This window comes from Zootoca vivipara, chromosome 16, assembly GCF_963506605.1.
Source record: "Zootoca vivipara chromosome 16, rZooViv1.1, whole genome shotgun sequence".
Taxonomy (NCBI): domain Eukaryota; kingdom Metazoa; phylum Chordata; class Lepidosauria; order Squamata; family Lacertidae; genus Zootoca; species Zootoca vivipara.
The window spans coordinates 19857997-19879988 of record NC_083291.1 but is presented as its reverse complement, the minus strand read 5'-3'; the positions used below and the strand labels follow the sequence as shown (position 1 = coordinate 19879988).

The window sequence follows — 21992 nt, the reverse complement described above, 5'->3', positions numbered from 1 at the left end:
AGTCCCACTCCTGCCACTGATCTGTTCCTAAGGGTCTGCAATCCGATGTTATTCAAGTGGGACTCCACAACTGGATATTATCCTATAATATATATGTTTTAATTGATGTCGGGTGGTGCATTTTATATTTGAGGGGGGTGGAATTGCACTACCAAATTTAAAAAAAACAAACTTGTGTTTTGTCTGCGCTATTAACACTTCTGGCAAGCCGTCTAATAGATAACTGAATCCAAATGTGCCACACGCATACATTACAACAATCTCAGAGTTTTTCACTGTATGTACTCTTAGTTCTCTGCAGTTAAAGCAAATGACTTACTAGGCAAGTTCATGTCTAAGGAACAGTTGCCCAGCCACTGGGGAACAGAAGGTATCCTGCAGTTCTTGCCATGTATGGAATAGCTCTTGCGAGCTCAGGGTTCTTAAGACGTTTGAGATCTCCTTTGGGAGATCTGAGCTGTAAAGACAAGATCCTCCCCTTCATATAAGAGGCAATTCATAAAGAAAAATTTGCCAGAGAAAGGTGGGCAGAGTAGCTTTCCACAAAAGATGGTGAGTTTGGCCTGTGTGGCGATACAATCTGTTTTGTTGAAAACTACAGCAGCAACAACGTATTCTGATTTGTGCAGGTTTAAGAGTACCTAAATTAAAGTGTGCCTTCTATGACTCGCTGCATATTTTGATGGCTGTTAATTGGGGGGAAAGTCCAAATATGTATGTATATATGTATGTATGTATGTATGTATGTATGTATGTATGTATGTATGTATGTATGTATGGGATAGCTGAGTCTGTAGAGTGCCTTCTTGGTAGTGGCACCCTCCCATCAGATCTCAGATAAACAATTACAAGATATTTGAAGGCAGCTCTGTTCAGGGAAGTTGTAAATGTGTGACATTTTAATGTATTTTAAATCTTTGTTGGAAGCCACCCAGAGTGGCTGGGGAAACCCAGCCAGATGGGCGGGGTACAAATAAAAAATTGTTGTTGTTGTTGTTGTTGTTATATTTATTGTGCTTTTAATATTTTGTTGAGGACCATCCAGTGTGGCTGGGGCAACTCAGTCTGATGGAGGACATATTATCATTATTATTATTATTGTCATGATTTTGAGTCCCATGTAGGGTAAAAAGTCCCTGCATTGCGGGGCGTAGGACTAGATGACCCTTGAGGTCCCTTCCAACACCACAATTCTATGATAATGGTTCATGGATTGCCATTGCTGCTGCTGAATTGTCATATGGGCTCTATGCTGCACCGACTGAGTTCATTTCCTGCTCTTTTCAGGCCAGCAGAAAAACCAAGAAGAAGGAAGGGGGAGCCAAACGTGCTCAGAGAGCATCCTCTAATGTTTTCTCCAACTTTGAACAGACACAGATTCAAGAATTTAAGGAAGTAAGTAAATTCCCTGTCTATGGCCGGGAGGCTCTAATTTACAAATAGGCTTGCAATTCTGTATTTTTCTCTTAATATTAATCAGGGATGTGCAGCTACCTGAATCTTGAGATGTATGGAAATAGGAAATGGAAAGGGCAGTGCACCCAGTCAGATGGGTGGGGTACAATGATGATGAAGATGATGATGATGATGCAGACCACACCTGTAGGAAGAAAGCAGGTGTTCCCTCTGATATCACAGACTTGGGCTGCAGTTGGAGACAGGACTTTGTAAATATTTGTTTTGATGGTTTTTTCAGGTTAGAAAGGGGGGGTTATCTAAGGAATGAAGCATGTTTATTCTACAGATGAACTGGCTGAATGCTCAGTCCCTCTCCTCATAGAACCTTTGGGCTCTGTAGTTCTTCCTGCAGGGTTAGGGAGATTCTCTTAACAACACCAAACTAAAAACCCATGGAGCCTTTGTGGCAAGCCATCACACTTAAACTGGTACAAGTAAAAAAAATGAATAAATAAAGTCCGCAATCCTGATCTCTTTTAGCAGTTTGAGGTTATCCCAATTCTGAGGACTTAAGTGCAGAAAAAGTTCATTTGGAGACTGTTATCCTGCATATTGAAATCACTGGGCTTAAACACAAAATGTTAAATCAGTAATTTCTTCTAATCACAAGAACGTTTTATATCCCAATTCTCTCTCTCTCTCTAAATAAATACTTTTTATAGGCTTTTACGCTAATTGATCAGAACAGAGATGGCTTCATTGATAAAGAAGACTTGAAAGATACCTATGCTTCTTTAGGCAAGTTTTGCGAAATGGCCACATCCTCTTTCAATCTCCATTTTGTAGTAACAATTGTGTTTTCTCCATATAATGTAATTTAAATATGTTCCTTAGAAAGCATATGTAAACTCATTTCTAAATGCATCCTGTTAACTCAAAGGCAGGGCTGGGATCTGAAATTCAGATTCATATTTTACTATGCCTCCTAATTTGAGCTCTCTTGAGTTTTATACTGTATAGAATTTTTTTTAAGCCTGGGAGATTAAATGGGGAACTGTTGAATGTTAAAAAAATTTTTTTTTTGCTGGCACTTAAACAACAAATGATGGTGGCAGTCTCTCTATACCAGGCTTCCTCACACTCTGCCCTCCAGATGTTTTTGGCCTACAACTCCCATGATCCCCAGCTAACAGGACCAGTGGTCAGGGATGATGGGAACTGTAGTCTCAAAAACATCTGGAGGGCTGAGTTTGAGGAAGCCTGCTCTATACCATCAAGCATATTCTGGTACATGCATGCTCTGTTGATGCAATGGATCATTTATTTCCCATTTGATTTTAGGTAAAACAAATGTCAAAGATGAGGAGTTAGAATCTATGCTTAAAGAAGCCACTGGACCGATTAATTTTACCATGTTTTTGAACCTGTTTGGGGAAAAGTTAAGTGGTAAGTTTAACACTCTCTTATTTTATTTGTTTTTTATTAAAGATTTTATTGATTTACAGTACAGAAATATATGCAATGTCTCTCGTAACATTTTTACAAATCAGTTTCATTTGTTGAGACATTGGGAAGAAAGAGGGGGATAGACGTAGATGGGGGGAGGTGGGGGGGTCAGATGACGATGTTTCTATTTTACTTAATATATGTGTGGGGGGGTTAACACTCTCTTATTAAAACTACATTTCCCCTTAAATTTGCACATGAGGCTAATCATGACATTTCAGACGAGTTATTTTCTCTATGGCAGTAAAATCAGTATTTAGCACTGGACGAAAGTTAAAATTCAAATGAAAGGTTTAACAAACTGATTGCATTTGTGGTTTTTGTCTTCTTCCTGGGTGTTTTGGTAACCCATAACACCCTTGGGCTGCTTTTACTCTTCATTTCCTCTTTCTATAGGGTATCTGCACAATAACATCATCAAATCATTGTCATCCTGTATTTTCCCTGTGGTTCTTTCATCTTTTCTGCAGGTTCCCCCCCCCCCCCAATTGAAAGGAAGAGTAGGAAAATCCCCACAGATAACAGATTCCCGTTAATAATACAGTATTCTTCTTTCTGGGGTATCCAATTTTAAATGGGCTTTTCTATCGCTCAGAAGCAATGCCATGACCAGCCTAGCTTCAGCTGTACCTCATTGTTTTCTGCAGGTACGGATACTGAAGAGACCATATTGAACGCATTTAAAATGTTTGACCCAGATGGTAAAGGAAACCTTAACAAGGATTAGTAAGTATTAGCTACCTAAGCAGAACCCCTGTTGGCTGGTGGACAGCTCATATTGCAGCGACAAGTTGCAGCGACAGTGGAGGACCCTTGGCTTTAAAACCAGCTCTGCTCCAATCACCTGTAGAGTGCACAAGCATGCAAAATGAGTTATGGGTAGGAGGTGACAACCCTACCCCCCCCCCGCACACCCATTTTCCCTACCACAGGCCATCCCCCAAAGGCATTTTGGCCCCCATCCAGGCTTTTGAGTTGGAAATGAACCCAGCTGGGAGTAAAAGGTTGCGGGGGAAGGTCTGCGGGAATATGTGGCGGGTGAGGTGAGGGTTCAGAATGCCTTGACCCTTTTGCAATTTGAAACGGCACCCCGCTCTCACTTTACACACACTCGGGAGCAGAGCCACCGTGAAATGCTTGGGTTCACTGTTGTTGCATGTAGTTTAGCCCTACCTTTCTACTCCTTAAGCCTGCCAACATCACACCACATACATTGGCCTGGCTCACATGTTAGGGTTAAGGCAAAATTACTTCGTGACCATACAAATAGGCTGTCTCCCGGAGAAGAGCTTGTGTATTATCTCAATCAGCGTTGTCCAACCGTGGTCGATCGCAGGTTCCCTTCCGATCGCTCGTTTAAAGAAGCATGGTGTTAAAAGTCTCTGCCCCCCGCTGTCCTCGCTCTGTCCGTCTGTTATGTGCAATAGGCGGTCGTTAGTGGCAAGAAACTTGCCTGTTTTGCTGCACCCACTTATTGTTGCGTTTTAAGACCTCCCCCTTCCTAAAGAAAACTCAACAACTTTGGTCCCCCCCCCCCGCAAGGACAATGGGATGCCAGTTGTTTTAGACGTGCCTGGTATAAATTCACAATAGTAGTTAAGGTGTCTCCTCCTTAACCACAACTTGTAACCGTACAGGTGAAACTCGGAAAATTAGAATATCGTCGAAAAGTGCATTTATTTCAGTAATGCAACTTATTATTTTTTATTTTAATTTTAATTTTTACAAATGCTTTCTTTTGGAAATCCCACAGTAATAAAACAAATAGTTACAATAATACAAAAATAAACATTGCTATTACATTTCATTAATTACATTCCATTTATAATTGACCTGCCTAACGACAAATAATTACAATTACAACAAATAAAGGCTTGACATATTTTGCTTTGCATGTCATGCATCTATCTCATACTGTATATTGGTTTCACCTTTTAAGTTGCATTACTGAAATAAATGCACTTTTCGACGATATTCTAATTTTCCGAGTTTCACCTGTAGGGAAAGCCTCGGCTGCAGTTTCTGGTTAAAGAAGTGAGATCTTAACAATGACTCTTATGCCAGCCGTTTCATAAACAAGGTAATTTTCTCTCTTTTTCTTCTACAGTATTAAACGCTTAATGATGTCCCAAGGTGACAGGTTCAATGCTGAAGAGGTTTGTATGTTCTATTTACCCAAAATCAATTATACATGGCTTTTTAGGATGCCTGTTTTCCAAAATGCCACCAAACTTTTCAAGATGTGGCCAGGATCACATTAGTTAGATTGGTGGGAGGTGTCTCTGTTGCCCCCAGTTCTAACTATCCCTGTTGATGTGCAGATGGATCAGATGTTCCAGAGTTCTCCTATTGACGCAGCAGGAAACCTGGATTACAAAGCTCTCTGCTATACCATCACTCACGGAGATGAAAAAGAATAGTCTGCCTACTTTTGGAAACTGTCAACACCTATGCCCATGCAATAAGAATAAAACAAAATAAATGCATTACTTTCTCTATGACTGCAAGCACTGTGTATTTTATTTGAATATCAACCCTACAGGAAAATGTCAAGTTGGAATGATTTGTTCTTCAACAAGGTACTATATAAAATTTTGCTACTTAAAAGAATTATTTTCAGAAAGGTATCAGTCTGGGGAGACTGCAAGTGGCATTTGCTCAAGAGCAAACTAGATGGGATCTGTGACTGGGATCTCCTGTGTAGCTTAGTTTCCTCCTAGTTTGCAGCATTACACGGCTGCTGTAAGGATTGGTGAAATGGTATTCTGGTATTCCAATGTGGAAGAGAGATGATGAAGTGGAATAAAACTCCTGCCAGTTTCAATTGTAAATGCAGCATTTTATTCAATAAAAAAAATGTTCCAACACATTTTAAAATTAAGAAATATATAAAATAAGGGACCAAAGAGAATCATTAAGAGGACATATCTTAGACTGTAGGTTGAATCTCAACATACAATATAGTGCATTTCTCCAAAGCAAGTATTATGATGATCAATCAATCAATCAATCAATCAAGTAAAGGTAATTGGGCATCATAAGCCACTCAAAATATAAATACTATTTTACGTTTATAATAAAGTGCAATTAAGGGAAAAGTACAGAAGCTATTAGCTAGCCTACGTATGTGCATTTCAAGAAAAGAGACTGCTGTTTTTTTCTGAGTGGCATAATGCTGAGCATTTCATTGAGAAGTTGCATCAAACATCAGGTATAGAAAGTTCTTTCTTCAAGCTAAAAGCAACATTCAAGATACAGTAAACCAGCAGCTTAGTGGATTAGCCAAAGCTCAGAGGGATTTATACCGGAAGTGTGACACTCAGCAGAACAACACTGAAGGAAAGAGACATTAAGCAAGAGCTGGAAAATGACTTAATATCTGTAGGTGCTACCCTCAACTTTCTGCAGAAACCAGGATGAGCCCTGGTACAATTTTCACATTCCTAGATTCCAGATCCCTGAGAAAATGGAGGTCTTTAGATTTTCCAACCAGAGATGAACCACCTTGTCTATTGTCCATGAAAGCCATTTGTTTTGGGGATTCACGAGCAGTTGTCCAACACTCTACATAATAATTTTCACTCGTATTCCAGGCCAATTACATCCTGTATGTATTCCAGATGTATGTACGATTTACTACAACAGGCACACCCTAGAATATGTAACAACTTAACATTCAAATAATGCCCACTGATAACATGACATGAATATGAATCTTACTACTTTTACTAATTATGACAACTGAAACTTGACTTTAGGAACTAGGGAAAGCTACCTTATTCCAAGACCACTGATTGAGCTAACTCAGTATTATTAAAACTACCTGTAACTGAAAACAGCTCCTCAGTTTCAGATGAACTCTCCCAGCTCTAACTGGCAATCCTATGAATTGAACCTGGAACATTTTGTATGCAAAGCATGTGATTTAACACCAAGCCACAGTCCCGTCCCCTTATTCAACGCCTCAAAAACAGACCCAATGCTATAATTCTCCCTTAATTTTTCTGTGCTCCCTCTGCCACCACGCTGGGGAAACAAAGCCAGATGGGCGGCGTATTAATAATAAATTATTATTTTTATTATTATGCAAAAAACTGGCTACATTGCTGGTTAGATGCATCATCCTAGCCCTAATCATTGACAAAAACGTCCAACCTGCGGCCAAAAATATGACCCTATTGCATGACTCTATTTCTGGGTTTGCACTTGAAATCTCTTTACTCAAAGGGTTCTATGTTTCATGAAGCAAAGCATCTAAACTGGTAAAATGTTGAATATACCCAGTTGTGGCTTGGACCAGGTATGTTCAAGTCGAAGCAATTCCACAGGAATTTCAAGGAAAGCAGAGGTAAAGCTATGACAAGGTCTCAGCAGGAGGCAAACACGCTTCCTCTTCTTCTAATACATCTTTCCGTGGCCTGAACAAAGACACCAGGAACTTCAACGCCACCAAACCAACCCTGACAAAGATGCGCAAGACGAGGAAGGCAAATGGGACGATGATCTGCGTGAGGTGGAAGATTTCTGTACTCAGCTTGCTTACAATGCAGGTCAGGAAGAAGGCGGCGAGGCTCACACAAGGGTAGAGAGCCAGCTTGGCAAACATAAAGGCATGCTCTTTGCCCCCGTATCGTGCAAAAGGATGCAACGTTTCCCGTTCGTGGAAGAGGGCGGCAGTCCAGATCCCAAACTGAAAGATGCTGGCGAAGAAAATGGTGACGCAGCTCACCTGGATGGCTTCTATCTCGTTGTGAGACTTCTCTGCAAAGTCGCTGGTCAGCTGGTAGGCCAGAGGCAGACCTCCAACGAAAGCCAACGAGAGATTGTTGAGGAGGCCCATCAGGCGCGTCGCTTTCGTCACGTGAAGGAAGAGCGAATGGTGGACAAACCAGAGGAGGCCGATCGTAACAAAAGACCCAAAGTAGGCGAGGAAATTTGGACCATATTCACTCAAGGCATTGATGAGATTCCCATGGTATTTCTCTCGCACCTCTTTAGCGTCAGGAACGTTATCTTCACTGTTGGGGTGGGAAATGATCTTTGAGTTGTACATGCAGTGGCATCCGTTTATATGGTGATTTTCTATCATTTTCTGCATGTTACTTTAACACTTATATATATATATATTAAAATCCTTTTTATTAAATGATTTTCATAGTTAAACAATGGTACATATAACACCTCTGTTTTCTGCAGAGGAGGAGGATTAAAATGAACTGGTGGTTTTTGGTCAGTTAGTGGGATAACAGGAGACTGCAGATCTAGGTGACCTTTCTATTCTGCAGGCAACTGCTATGGACAAGCGCTATGTGATATGCAGCACTCACTTTGCCATCTATGAACTACCGACATGAAGCAAAGGTGGAAATTTCATCATTTCACTTCATTAAGCGTAGGTATTTTCCACTGGGATGTGCAAGTACTAATATGATTGCACAAGACACTGGTAGAGGGCCCATGCTCAAGAGAGATCTGTGGGGATTCCCTTGTGCTTGATGCAGAAGCTGGAGTTAGTACAGAATGCTGCAGAGCAATTGTTGATAGGAGTGAGGCTTTGTCAGCATATAGCACTTGTGCTCAGTTATCTGCTCTGGTTGCCAATTTGCTACTGGCCAAGTTCAAGGCCTTACTATTAGTATATAAAGCCCGTAACAACTTGGGACCAGTTTACCTACAAGATTACCTTACCCCATGTGCGGCCACTCGACTGCTTCGATTGGCAGAAGTGGACACTATTATAGGTGCCACATAATACCCGTTCCACATTGGTAAGAATTCAGCCATTTAGTGTGGCACTTTGGAACTCCCTGCCTATTGAGATCAAGCAGACCTCTTCACTGAACTTTTTTCAGCGCCTGCTAAAAACACTCTTGTTTAGACAAGCTTACCCAGAATCTTAGAAAGCTGAGGACATTTTAATCTGTTTTAGTATTTCAACTTTTGTATGTTTTAAAGTAGGGCTGTAAATCTTTCCTGGTTTTCTTGTTTTATCTTTTTGTAAACTGCTTTGAGGTTGTTGTTTTTTTTTACAGTCAAGCAGTGTATAAATTTTATGAAATAAAACTAGACAGTGGTACCTTGGTTCTCGAACTTAATCTGTTCCGGGAGTCTGAGTTCTTGCACTCACACGGAAGCTGTGTCGGGCGTTCGGCTTCTGAAAAATGTTCGCAAACCAGAACACTCACTTCCAGGTTTGCGGCGTTCGGGAACCAAGCTGTTCGAGAACCAAGGTACCACTGTACACACTTTCCCCTCCAAGCACTGTATTCTCCTATGAAAAACAGTCAAGGGCAATACTGGATAGAACTTAATCCTAAAACATTTAAGATTTCTGAAGACCTACCATATATCCAGAATCAATAGGGTTGCTACGATTGCATAAACTCCATCACTGAATGCTTCCACTCGTTCCTTACTAAGGGGTTCTGTAAGGTAAGAAGTAAAAGACTCCAGGGGGGCTTCGTCTTCTTGACCTGGAAGGCACAATAAGCATGCGGGATGAAAGAGCTAAGCTTTTCTTTTATAAAGTCAACAAGCCTTTATTCATTTTGTCTCATCCTCTAGAAACAAATAAAAACGTATTCACCATGTTATTCCTGCCTACCTTCTCCCATAGATATGTTGCTTATCCAAAGCTTGATAGGAGAACCTTGCCTGTACAGATTATTGTTTTGCGACTTTTCATCATGTGTTTATTCTTAGACTCCCAACTGGCCAGCTGCCTATCCTATTCCAAATATAGTATTAATTGATCGATATTCCTCTCTTCTACCAGAAGTGCCCAGTGTGGCATGCAACACCATCGTAAAACTGTATCATATAAGCAATAAACATGTTAGAAAGACACTTTCTAAAAGCAACAGAAACCAGAACATACCTAAAGCAAAACAAGACACAAACGTAGCAGCAGCGAGGGTAGAACATATTGTACATTAAAACCAGAAACAATAACACCAGGTATTACTTTTTAAATTAAAGGTGTTTTCAGTTTCTGGTGACAGACGAATTAGGAGCCTGATTATTTCCAGTTAGCATAGGAATTTCAGAGTTGTGGCCAGAGAAGCCACAGAGAAGGCCCTGTGTGCTCTGGTCGTTTTAGAAGACTTGGAGACAGACTTTCTGTCACAATCACTGTCCAATACAAAGCAAGGAGAAAACAATTTCTTTGGCCTGAATTGTCCTTCTGTTTTCATTCTGGACCATACTTTCAAAACCTGCCTCCTAGTCAGTCGCCCAAGGAGGAGATAAAGCAATCCCATGAAGAAGAATTAAGTCAGCTTCTGCCTAGCTGTGTCTGAGGCAGAGGACAGATTGCAAAGCCCCCTCCATCGAGTTGGCTGGGACCAGCTGCCATTTTGCTGCCTCCTATGCCATTTCAGCTGGTCACTATGGTATCAATTACCGTATTTTTCCATGTATAAGACACCCCCATGTATAAGACAACCCCTATTTTTTGAGCCCAAAATTAAGAAATAAGTAATTGCAACATTCCGTGTATAATACGACCCCCAAATTCAAACTTTAAAAAATTGGGGGGGGGATATAGTCTTATACGCAGAAAAATACAGTATGTAACTAGGGCTAATGAAGGAATCCTGAACTTCCTTACTTTCGGTTCAGTTCATTTCTCTTTTTGTATAGTGTCTATTAGATTGCCAATCTAGTGGCATGGGCAGCCTGGTTTTTAAAAAAATAAAAATCTTTAAACAAACAAACAAACAAACAAAAAAGGATACTCACCAAGGAACTTGCTTTTAAACCATTTGGTTAGGTGGCTGACATGTGGGAAAAAAATAACGAGTCCAAGAAACACGTAAGCCTGGAAGGAAATAAGAGTTTGTTTATTGCATGGTAACATGCTCAGAGGAGTTCCAGGGTTTGCAGGAATACAAAAAAATCTTTAGGGGGAATAAACCCCCAAACTTAAAAAACCAACCCCTCCCCACAACAGCCTAATGAAGACTGAACATGCTCAGCAGACACAAGTTGCATTGAGAAGTTGTGTTTTTCGGAAAGCTATACAGTATAAGCTTGTTTAGAGCTCCTTGTTTGCCTGCATTTCAGGCCTTGAAAATGCTAAATCTGAGTTCTTACCCTTTATCTTGGAATGGTGTTGACATAGCCCAGGCTTTGTGTTTTTCAGAAAGCTAGATAACTTATTTTGAATTCCCCTTTTGCCTGCTTTTTGGGCCTTGGGAATGCTAAATTTGAGTTTTCTTTCTCCTTATCTTGTAATGGGGTTGAGATCGCCCAGGCTTTGATTTTTTCAGAAAGCTTGATAGCTTAATTTTGAGTCCACCTTTTTTGCCTGCGTTTTGAATATGCAAAAATAGAGTTCCCTTATTTCTGAATGTTGTTATTATTAAAAAAATATAGTATTCTCATTTTCCTTCTGAGGAAACTGCTAATCGAAGTGAAACGAGGTAGTAGCCGGCATCCCATTAAGGATTTGGTTATTTTTATTATTTCTATATCAGCTGTTATCCTTAGCTCCTTAAATATTTTTGTTCCTCCGATTACCTCTCATTTCAGGGAATTGCAAGGTATATTTGTTGTACAGTAGTTATACAGTATTGGGTTCCATTATGGAAGGAAATAAGAGTTTGTTTATTGCATGGTAACATGCTCAGATGAGTTCCAGGGTTTTCAGGAATACAAAAAAATATTTAGGGGGAATAAACCCCCAAACTTAAAAAACCAACCCCTCCTCACAACAGCCTAATGAAGACTGAACATGCTCAGCAGACACAAAATATAGGCTGACAGTCAGAAGCGGTAGGGAGAATGAGGAAAAGGAGTGAAATACCCCAAGAAGGGCATGGTTGGCTGGCACCCTGAAAAGCCCCCCTTGCAGAACACAATCCTGCTCTTGCACACAGTTTGTTAATCGCTGCTTGAATGTAAAGGAGAGCTTACCAATGGGATGAAGAAAAATGAGACGATGGCAGCAAAAAAACTAAGCGTTGGCCCTCTTAGTATAATCTTCAGAATATGATTTTTGTAAAATGCCTGGTTTTCAGACTCCTGTATTTGATGGCTGAGTAAATACGGGTGGTGGAAGCCATACACTACGATGATTGCCTGCAGAGTGAAGAAAGCACTGCATGAGTACAGGAGACTAACGCCAATCCCAGACATAATGCCAAACCATGGTTTGGTGTTACAAGAACAAGCCTCGAGCTTCTGCTTATTTCCCCACCTCCCTCTTACCGTTGCACACTGAAGAGTTAGCCAATTTCCAATCCCAATTTGCATCAAACCTTTGTTTACCATATTGTCCACAAATGACTGTGAATGATTGTTGTCCACTGTTGTTTGTGCTTGCCTGCCTGAATAGCAAACTTGTGAGCACAAAGCAATGCAATAATAAACTGGTCCTGTAAGCGCTTGCAGCTTTTGTTGCCTCTACTACAGGGGTCAGCAAACTTTTTCAGCAGGGGGCTGGTCCAGTGTCCCTCAGACCTTGTGGGGGGCCGGACTGTATTTTGAAAAAAAATACAAACGGATTCCTATGCCCCACAAATAGCCCAGAGATGCATTTTAAATAAAAGAACACATTCCACTCATGTAAAAACATGCTGATTCCCGGACCGTCCGCGGGCCAGATTTAGAAGGCGATTGGGCCGCATCTGGCCCCCGGGCCTTAGTTTGGGGATCCCTGCTCTACTAGCTGCTGCAAGAAGGGAATCTACTCTTTCCTTTGGGGACTAAACAATTATGTTCTCATATAAGGAGGATAACACGTGCATCATCACCATTTTCTGATTAAAACCTATGGATTCTTTCTTGCAAATAGTCCCTAATTTTAAATACTCAAATGAAAGCAACAAGACCTGGATAGTGCCGATTACAACACTGCAGCTACTAAACATGAAAATGCCAAATGGTACATCTGGAAATGAGGCCATCAAGGAGAACTGCAAGACAAAATGGGAGATCAGTGATATACTGCAAAATACACTCAAGGAAAGTAAAGAGTAAGACCAATAAATATGTACTGTATATATATTTGCTTGGATCAGCTTTTTTAAAAATATGAAGTTATATATTTGCAAGCTCTGCTTTTTATGTCCTGCCTTGACACTCAGCTGAATCAATAAACAAACTTGTAAGATCTGCAACTTATTCTGAGAGAGGCCAAGAGCACATCCAAGCATATTGTAGTAACTTGAAGAGGAAAGCAGTAAGAAATGCTAAATTTCTGAATTTCACTCTTTCAGTGAACAGGTGCTTGAGTACAGAATTCTAGGATGGACTGAGATGCTTGCAACTTGGGTTTATGAACCAGCATATTATGCCGAAAAGCTAGTGAGAGCCAGTGTGGTGTAGTGGTTAAGAGTGGTAGACTCGTAATCTGGGGAACCGGGTTCGCGCCTCCGCTCCTCCACATGCAACTGCTGGGTGACCTTGGGCTAGTCACACTTTTTTGAAGTCTCTCAGCCTCACTCACCTCACAGAATGTTTGTTGTGGGGGAGGAGGGGAAAGGAGATTGATAGCCGCTTTGAGACTCCTTCGGGTAGTGATAAAGCGGGATATCAAATCCAAAATCCTCTTCTTCTACTGGAAGGCATTGGTGCAAGCACAGTGAAATTTCTATGCTAACTGGCAGAGCCCAGTTTCAAGTTTGGGTGAGAAAATTCTTGGACTGTCTGAACAATTCAGACCATTTAGTTAAAATAATTTACCTTCGAAGAGGATTAGGTTTAGAGTTGCAAGCCTCACCGCAGTCGCAGAGAACAAAATGCACTGTGACAAATACATAGTAAGATCATTCTGCATTTCCCCTTTGTGGTTTTCTTAATCCTTATTCTTAATAAATTTGCTTAAAATCAGTTTCTGGGTTTTGACATGCATTTGTGACTGAATGGATTAGCAGTCGGAATCGCTTTGGTTTCATGCTAACCATCTAGAGGCAAGGAAAGGAAACAGGTTGTGGTCTTGTGATGGGAGGGTAGCTTTTACTGCTCACTCATACTCAAAGCCTGGGGATTTGCTCCTATCCAACACCAGAGGCAAAGAGGAGCTGGGGACATTTTAGAGAGCCATGGTCTGCAAAGGCACACTGACCACTCTGTTCAAATGGCTTTCTATACCTGTACAAAGTGTTCCATAATGAGACATGCTTCAGAATAGATAAGAGTACATTAACATTGTTTGCCTTTTACTTTAGGCATTATTTACTTGTAATAAGTGAAGTTTTGTGATAACTGGTTAAGTGATTAATCTTCAGCTGACCAATTGATATACCATATATTTAAGGTTACGCTTAAGCTTTTTAAGCAAGTAAGAGTGGTACCCATTTCAGGAAGATGTCAACTCTATTCCAACAGGTAGAGTCTTTAAGTTTTAAAAGGAGTTTAGTCCTCAAAAATCAGACAGAGGGGGAACGTTAGGCAGGAAAGAACTTACTTACTGTGTATGGCAAAAAGGTAATGAGCATCATACATGCCTAGGAGAGAAAAGAATTCAACATGTGAGAAGAAATGGCTCCTTGACATGTAAATGCAAGTCAGGAATGACATTAGCATGGAAAGGGAGCCAGATCACGTCCAAGGACTTCATACATAGCAATGCAGCAGCAACTCACATTGAACAAAGATAATGCAGTAAGTGTTGCCTGTGGAACCTCTACAACCCTCATGCTTTATCAAACCCAGGCATGGTACTGTACTACAAAGAAATGCAGAAGAACTCATTGGAAGACATCAGTGGCTTCCCACAATCATCTGTTTGTAGCCTCAGGCCATTTTCCCAAGTTACACTCAAATCTGTTTCTTGTGTTAGATCGCAACAATTTTAGGGCACAATCAAGCAGGTTGTTCTCTCAGCACAAGACATGCCGAAATGAATGACAGCTTTATAGGGTTGCCATATTTCAAGAAGTAAAAATCCAAACACAATAAGTTGTTGTCAAAAACCCAGACATTTTGCCCATTTCCCAAAATTCTACCCAAACGCTAATTCCGTCATTGGAATCCCGGACCTGCCCAGGAATATCCAGACATATGGCAACCCTAGAAAGGCAGAAAGACTCCTGGACAGCTCCCATACATTTGAAGACGACTTGGACAGAAGGTAAAAAGGTAAAGGACCCCTGGATGGTTAAGTCCAATCAAAGGGGTTGCGGTGCTCATCTTGCTTTCAGGCCGAAGGAGCCGACGTTTGTCCACAGACAGCTTTCCGGGTCATGTGGCCAGCATGACCAAATCACTTCTGGAGCAACGGAACACCGTGGTGGAAACCAGAGCGCACAGAGACACTGTTTACCTTCCTGCCGCTGCTCTACCTATTTATCTACTTATACTGGCAAACTTTCAAACTGCTAGGTTGGTAGGAGCTGGGACAGAGCAACGGGAGCTCACCCTGTCACAGGATTCGAACCACTGACCTTCTGATCGGCAAGCCCAAGAGGTTCAGTGGTTTAGACCACAACGCCACCCACTCTGCTAGCCCTAGAAAGGCAGGACTCCTGGACAGCTCCCATACATTTGAAGAAGACTTGGACAGAATGTCCCTCAAGATCAGGCATCCCCAAACTTCGGCCCTCCAGACGTTTTGGACTACAATTCCCATCTTCCCCGACCACTGGTCCTGTTAGCTAGGGATCATGGGAGTTGTAGGCCAAAACATCTGGAGGGCCGCAGTTTGGGGATGCCTGCTCAAGATTCTGTATGTTATGCACTGGGACGAGTTAAAACCTCCAACTGCTTCGGGTAATTATTAAACTATTCATATTTTGCACTTCACTGTCAACAAATGAAGCAAAAAACATTACACATATATCCCGGGTGCAGTTATAATGTCCTGGGTGACTCAGACATTAATATCAAATAGTGGTGCAGTAAAACGGATAAAACACATCATAGCCCACTGCTGTTCTAGATAATTGTGTTTTTGAAACATAAGGATACTGAAATTTGTAAGCAGGAGATTCAAAATTGTTCCATCTTGGTATCGATAATACTCAAGGCTGGGAATATCTTGATCTTTACACCAGCGTGTCTTTTTTTTTCAACGGACCTTTATTTCACTCACCAAATTTAGAAGGGCAAGGACATCATCTATGAGTTCAATCACTTGAAAAAGTCTGAGAGGGAGAGAGAGAGAGAGAACAGAAGCCATTAATAATTTGGCCCTGGTAAAATACTCTGAAAGCTTTGACAGACAGACACGTTCACTGAACAAGTCTTAATTTTGATGATAGTAGTATCACTTGGGAAGTTATGCAGTGTCTCCAATCTATGATGAGTCTACTCATATTCAGCAGTAAGGGAGAAATGAATGTGAAACTCAGAAACTTCCCTTTCTGAAACACCACTCACAAAGATCAGGCGACCAGGCCTGATGAACCAGGCAAATCTGCTCACCACCTTGCTAGGCTCTTTGGTGAAAGTCAGCCAACAGGATGCTTCCCTCCCCAACCCCTCAAGCTCTTACACCTACTGTGGCTTAAAGAAACTAAAAGATGGAAGATTCTCCTGCCATTTCTCATTTTATCAAATAAGCTCCCACCTCTCCCTTGGCATATACAAAGAGCTCAGCTCTTAGGCTGGTCATAACTCCAGTGTGTTGAGGATTGGATAAGACAGGAAATGAAAGGAGTTTCTCCCCACTGTTTCTTATCTTCTTTATACATAGCAGAAAGGAGAAAGAGCTTTGCCCTCCCTGCAAGCCCTCGGTGAAAGTCACAGGACTTTTTGGGGGGGAGTAGGTAGGTAGGTAGGTAGGTAGGGGAAGAGGCTAATAAGCCAAACTACTTATTTGTAGATCCCTCACAAACCACCAATTAAATGAGATTTTGAGAACAGCCAACAAACCCAAGCTTGTAAAGGGTGAGTACCATAGCTGCCAAGTTATCCCTTTTTTACAGGGATTTTCCCTTATGCTGAATAGGCTTCCTCGTGAGAAAAGCGAAAACTTGGCAGCTATGGTGAGTACTCCTGAGCCAGTAACAATTGTATCCAGGTAATAACAACAATAGATTCTATTATTTGTATACCCTGCCCATATCTGTATAGGTTGCCTCGCCATTCTGAGTGGCTTCCAACACATATAAAATTATAATAAAACATTAAGCATTAAAATACTTCCGCAAGATGCAGCAGAAGCTTACAAAAGTTGTTCCTTCTCCCAAGGCCGCAAATGGCAAACGGATGTATGTGCAGACTGGTCAAAAGAAAGCCTTGTATGGTGGTAACATAATGAAATTGTCTGGCAGTAGATTCAGGACAAAAAAGAAAAAAAGGGGCTTCTTTTAACCAAGTGCAATTCATTTTTTCCGATGTGGAAAATAGGGGGCTGGGCTTGATTAACTGTTGGTTTGATTAAATAAAGATCTTATTATGTTCTACTGAGGATTTATTTTTCCTAGGCTGCTTTAATGTGTTCTTAAAAAGGTAAAGGTAAAGGGACCCCTGACCATTAGGTCCAGTCGTGACTGACTCTGGGGTTGCTGCGCTCATCTTGCGTTATTGGCCGAGGGAGCCGGCGTACAGCTTCCAGGTCATGTGGCCAGCATGACAAAGCCGCTTCTGGCAAAACAGAGCAGCACATGGAAACGCTGTTTACCTTCCCGCTATTTATCTACTTGCACTTTGACATGCTTTCGAACTGCTAGGTTGGAAGGAGCTGGGACCGAGCAACGGGAGCTCACCCCGTCACAGGGATTCAAACCGCCTACCTTCTGATCAGCAAGCCCTAGGCTCAGTGGTTTAACCCACAGCGCCACCTGGGTCCCACTAATGTGTCCTTAGTGGCAGTTAATTCAACTGGCATGGCAGGGCTCAGCACAACCTGCGAGCTATGTTACAGGATGCCTTCCTTCCTTGGACCAGCTTGTGTTTTGTGCTTTTATACTCCGATTCCAACACATTCCTAAATGCGTACCTGACATGAGCTGCCCAGGCAACTGTTACTATTAAAAAAGTCATCAGGTAAACGGCAATTTTGGTGGCTAGGAGCTGCTGAACACTTTCACCCAGTTTCTGAAATAAAGCACAGCATTTGACAAATAAGTGCCTGTTATTCATTACGGAAGTTAGTGAAACATGACATGGTGTGTTTGTTTTTCACACAAGCAAAAGCACAAAGAGAAAGCGCATTGCAAAGCGAACCTTAAGGTGCAGGCTGTGAATTTAAAACAAGAACAAAAACCAAATCTAATACATTCTTCCCCCTGCTCTCTGAAGACACAAAACCTGAGAATGAAACTCTTTGAATAAAGACAAATCTAGCTGGTGGACACACTGAATTGTTTAAGGTGCCTGGTAGTTAATTAGTAAGCAGTATAGATGTCTTCTACTCTTTCTAACCCGGAAGTGCTGCCCTGCGAAGTACTCAGGAAAGCAGTGTGGTTAGGTCAAAAGCAAAATATGGAGACGGTGCTGTTCCTATCTTGGTGGTTGCATGCAAAATAACAAGAGGCCAGTCAAAAGAGACCCACTTGCCACTTGGGTGAGGGAAAGTGGGATAGGGGAAGCTGAAGCCGAGGTGGGCTGGAAGTGGTCTGTGAGGCACCTATTGACAGAAACTTTAAAATGAACCTGAAACGGATGTTCTAATTTCTTTTAGTAAGGTAAAGATAAAGGGACCCCTGACCATTAGGTCCAGTCGCGGACGACTCTGGGGTTGTGGCGCTCATTTCGTGTTATTGGCTGAAGGAGCCAGCGTACAGCTTCCAGGTCATGTGGCAAACATGACTAAGCCGCTTCTGGCGAACCACAGCAGCGCACGGAAACGCCCTTTACCTTCCCGCCGGAGTGGTACCTATTTATCTACTTGCACTTTGACGTGCTTTCGAACTGCTAGGTTGGCAGGAGCTGGGACTGAACAACAGGAGCTCACCCCATCACAGGGATTCGAACCACCGACCTTCTGATTGGCAAGCCCTAGGCTCTGTGGTTTAACCACTCAGCACTAAATGTCCTATATACTGGAACAACCATACTGGAGATGCAAAGTGCAATCTAAATTAGTAAACCGAAATACAATCAAAAGTACACTTAATGTGAAATACACCGCCTTGAGTTCCATCAGGGAAAAAAAGAGGGATATAAAATTATTATTATTATTATTATTATTATTATTATTATTATACACAATACCTGATCTGGGTGTATCTTTGTATGGGCCACGGGCAAAATCTGCAAAAGAAGCATTTGTAACAAGCAGTGAAGAAAAAACAAAACACCGAAGAGCATAAAAGGGACATTTGGGGAAGGGGAAAATTATCTCTAATGAGTTTACAGATGCATAAACAAAATGGGTACTGTATTTCCCAACATGCTTTCCTAACCCTGACCTTGCTCACAATCACAGTGATTAAAGCATGATAAAAGGGTGGTTCCCGCCCCCCAATCTTTTCAACCTATCCTTTATTTTACTATTAAAATCGTACCACTTTACTGAGTGGTGCTTACGCCAAAGTAAATAAAGATGCTATTATGTAAAGGTATGCAGCCACAGCGAAGAGAGGGTTGGACATGAGCTAACGGCGTGGGCGCCAATCTCCTTTCAGCCACAGCACTCATTGGGTGACCTCACCCACCTACCTCAAGAGTGTTGTGAGCAGTGCTTTTTTTCTTAAAAAATGTTTAGGGGTAGTCTCATTTTGACTCAAGAAAAATCACCATTTTATACGGTAGTTCAAATCAGGAAAAATAAATACAGTAAATGGACAAAAGTACAAAGATTCACAAAATGTTTAGGGGTATGCCTGCGTACCCCCTGCCTGCGTACCCCCTGAAAAAAAGCACTGGTTGTGAGAATAAAATGGGCAGACCCGCATGTTTGAACCTCTTGGAGGTAGAGCAGGGTCTCTGTCCCCTGGAGTAGAAGGGGGAAACTGAAACTGAGGTCCTAATCTGATTTAAGGATTGTGAACACAGCATGAATGAAAGGTGACAAGTCCCCTCCCCCAAAAAGGCAGTTTTTCAAAGTGGTTAGAGCTGACCAAGGCCTAAGGAGCCCACAGTTCAGTCATTCTCTCTGGGGCTCATCCACACTGCCGCTTTCTCCTTACAGCTGAATCAGAGCAAACACCAACCGGGTTTTCTGCGGGTCGACATTTGCTCCGATTCAGGGGTGGGTGCGTTGTTGGGTTGTTGTTTTTATTTTATTTACCTATTTTGTGCTTTTATATTCTGATTCTGTCCTGTGAACCGCCCTGAGACCTCTGCGTAAATTCAATAAATAAAAAATAAACAGTGGATTGTCCTGAGGAAAGCGGTGGGACAAACGGGAAAACTGCTCTCAAGACCCGTGGTTTCTAGGCACAGGTATGAGTGAAGTGTGGTCCAAGAGCCCTTGCAGGGTTATTGTGTAGTCAAAACAGGAGAGGGGGAAGAATCTCAAGAGGCTTGGGCAACCCAGCCAGATGTAAGAACACTGTTACTACTATTTTCCTTAGGCAGGGTAGAAAGGTAACAAATAAAGCAAGATTATTGCCTGTGTATTACAAAGGTGGTGTTGAAAGAGCTTGTGACCCAGGTTCTAATCCAGCCATGCTGCTTCATCTTGAAAAAGGAAGAGGCTTTAACTCTTTGTTTTGGGATATTTTTAATTGCTGCTGTCATCTTTGCTAGGTGAGTGGAAATATGTGGAAGATTATTTTAAAAAAGAAGGTATGGATTGTTTGGATTGAGATACATAAGGGGAAATATGTATGCATATATTATAGAGTGTTTTAAGTTATATTTTTATCTTTATTTGTGAGGAAGAGCAAGTTCTGTATAAGGGATAAGGGAAATGATATACAAGTGATGGGAAGCTAATTTTAAACTGTGATGCTTTTTTCTTCATGATTTGTACTTACTCTTTTTTTCCCTTTTTCGTGTATGTTTGTGTGTTTACTTTCATATTTCGTGTATGTTTGCGTGTTTGTAGGAATGTATTTTAATAATCTAAATAAAGAATTACATAATTTAGAAAAAGGAAAAGGCGCTGCTGCAGAAACCTCGCCCCTTCCATGCGAAAGGGCACAGCTGTCAAGTTTTTCCCTTTTCTCGCGAGGAAGCCTATTCAGCAGAAGGAAATTTCCCTTTAGAAAAAGGGAGAACTTGACAGCTATGGTCCAGGGGTTGTTGTGTCTCTCCACCCGCCTCGTTCCTTCTCCCAGCCTGTCTAGCGCAGCAGGCGGGACTCCAACAGGTGCAGCTCCACCCAACCTCCGCGCGTGGCGGGGAAAGCCCCCCACGGGATCCCACAGCAAGGGGCGCGCCTGCTTTCCCCTCGCCGCCCTCTGGACGCGCCTGACTCCGAGAGACTCACCATGACGGTGGCGATGATGGAGAGCAGGGCATCGCTATAGGCCAGCAGGCGCTGCGAGGCCTGGGTGCCGCCGCCCAGCTCCCCGCCGCGAGGCCTGCCCTGCGGCGGCGGAGAGACCACGGCGTCCGCGTAGTCCCCGGCTTCGGCCATCCCGCTCCTCGCATGCCGGGCGGGCCTCAAAGCAGAGCCCGCCCTCCTCGTCACAGAGGGCGGCCGCCAACACCGCCCGCCCGCCCGCCTCCTCCGGCCAGGCCCGCCCCGCTCTCGGCGGCCTTGGCTTCGGGAGGAGGCGCTGCCTGGTTCCCTTCGGGGGCGGGAAGTTGAAAAGGGAAAGACGCAAAACACAAGACTCGGTCCTTTGATTCACTTTGTACTGTACAGTATTGGGTTTCATAAACGAGAATCCTAGGGGGGATGCAGCTCACTAGACCCGAATCTTCTCTTGTCGTTTCTTTTAAAACCAATATACAGTACAGGTGAAACTCGGAAAGTTAGAATATCGTCGAAAAGTGCATTTATTTCAGTAATGCAACTTATTATTTTTCTTTTAATTTTTACAAATGCTTTCTTTTGGAAATTCCACAGTAATAAAACAGTTACAATAATACAAAAATTAACATTGCTATTACATTTCATTAATTACATTCCATTTATAATTGACCCGCCTAACAACGAATAATTACAATCACAACAAATAAAGGCTTGACATATCTTGCTTTGCATGTCATGCATCTATCTCATATATCGGTTTCACCTTTTAAGTTGCGTTACTGAAATAAATGCACTTTTCGATGATATTCTAATTTTCCGATTTTTCTGT

At 42.0% G+C, this 21992-nt stretch overlaps 2 protein-coding genes across 2 annotated transcripts; one reads left to right on the top strand and one right to left on the bottom strand.

Moving 5' to 3' along the window:
- Positions 1–1194: 1194 nt before the first annotated feature.
- On the top strand, positions 1195–5395 carry MYL5 (myosin light chain 5; the record flags this gene model as incomplete). Its single annotated transcript, XM_060269091.1, has 6 exons — positions 1195–1395; positions 2121–2196; positions 2740–2844; positions 3552–3630; positions 5012–5060; positions 5226–5395. Coding segments are annotated over 6 exons (609 nt in total), but the record flags the coding sequence as incomplete, so codon positions are not given.
- Positions 5383–21341, bottom strand: TMEM175 (transmembrane protein 175). Its single transcript, XM_035141126.2, has 10 exons — positions 21173–21341; positions 19009–19047; positions 17792–17889; positions 15941–15992; positions 14319–14354; positions 12738–12821; positions 11821–11985; positions 10645–10723; positions 9248–9377; positions 5383–7922 (listed from the first exon to the last, which is right to left on the bottom strand). The coding sequence occupies exons 1-10, from the start codon at positions 21320–21322 to the stop codon at positions 7259–7261; spliced, it is 1497 nt and encodes a 498-aa protein (XP_034997017.2). The 5' UTR covers positions 21323–21341; the 3' UTR covers positions 5383–7258.
- Positions 21342–21992: the final 651 nt, after the last annotated feature.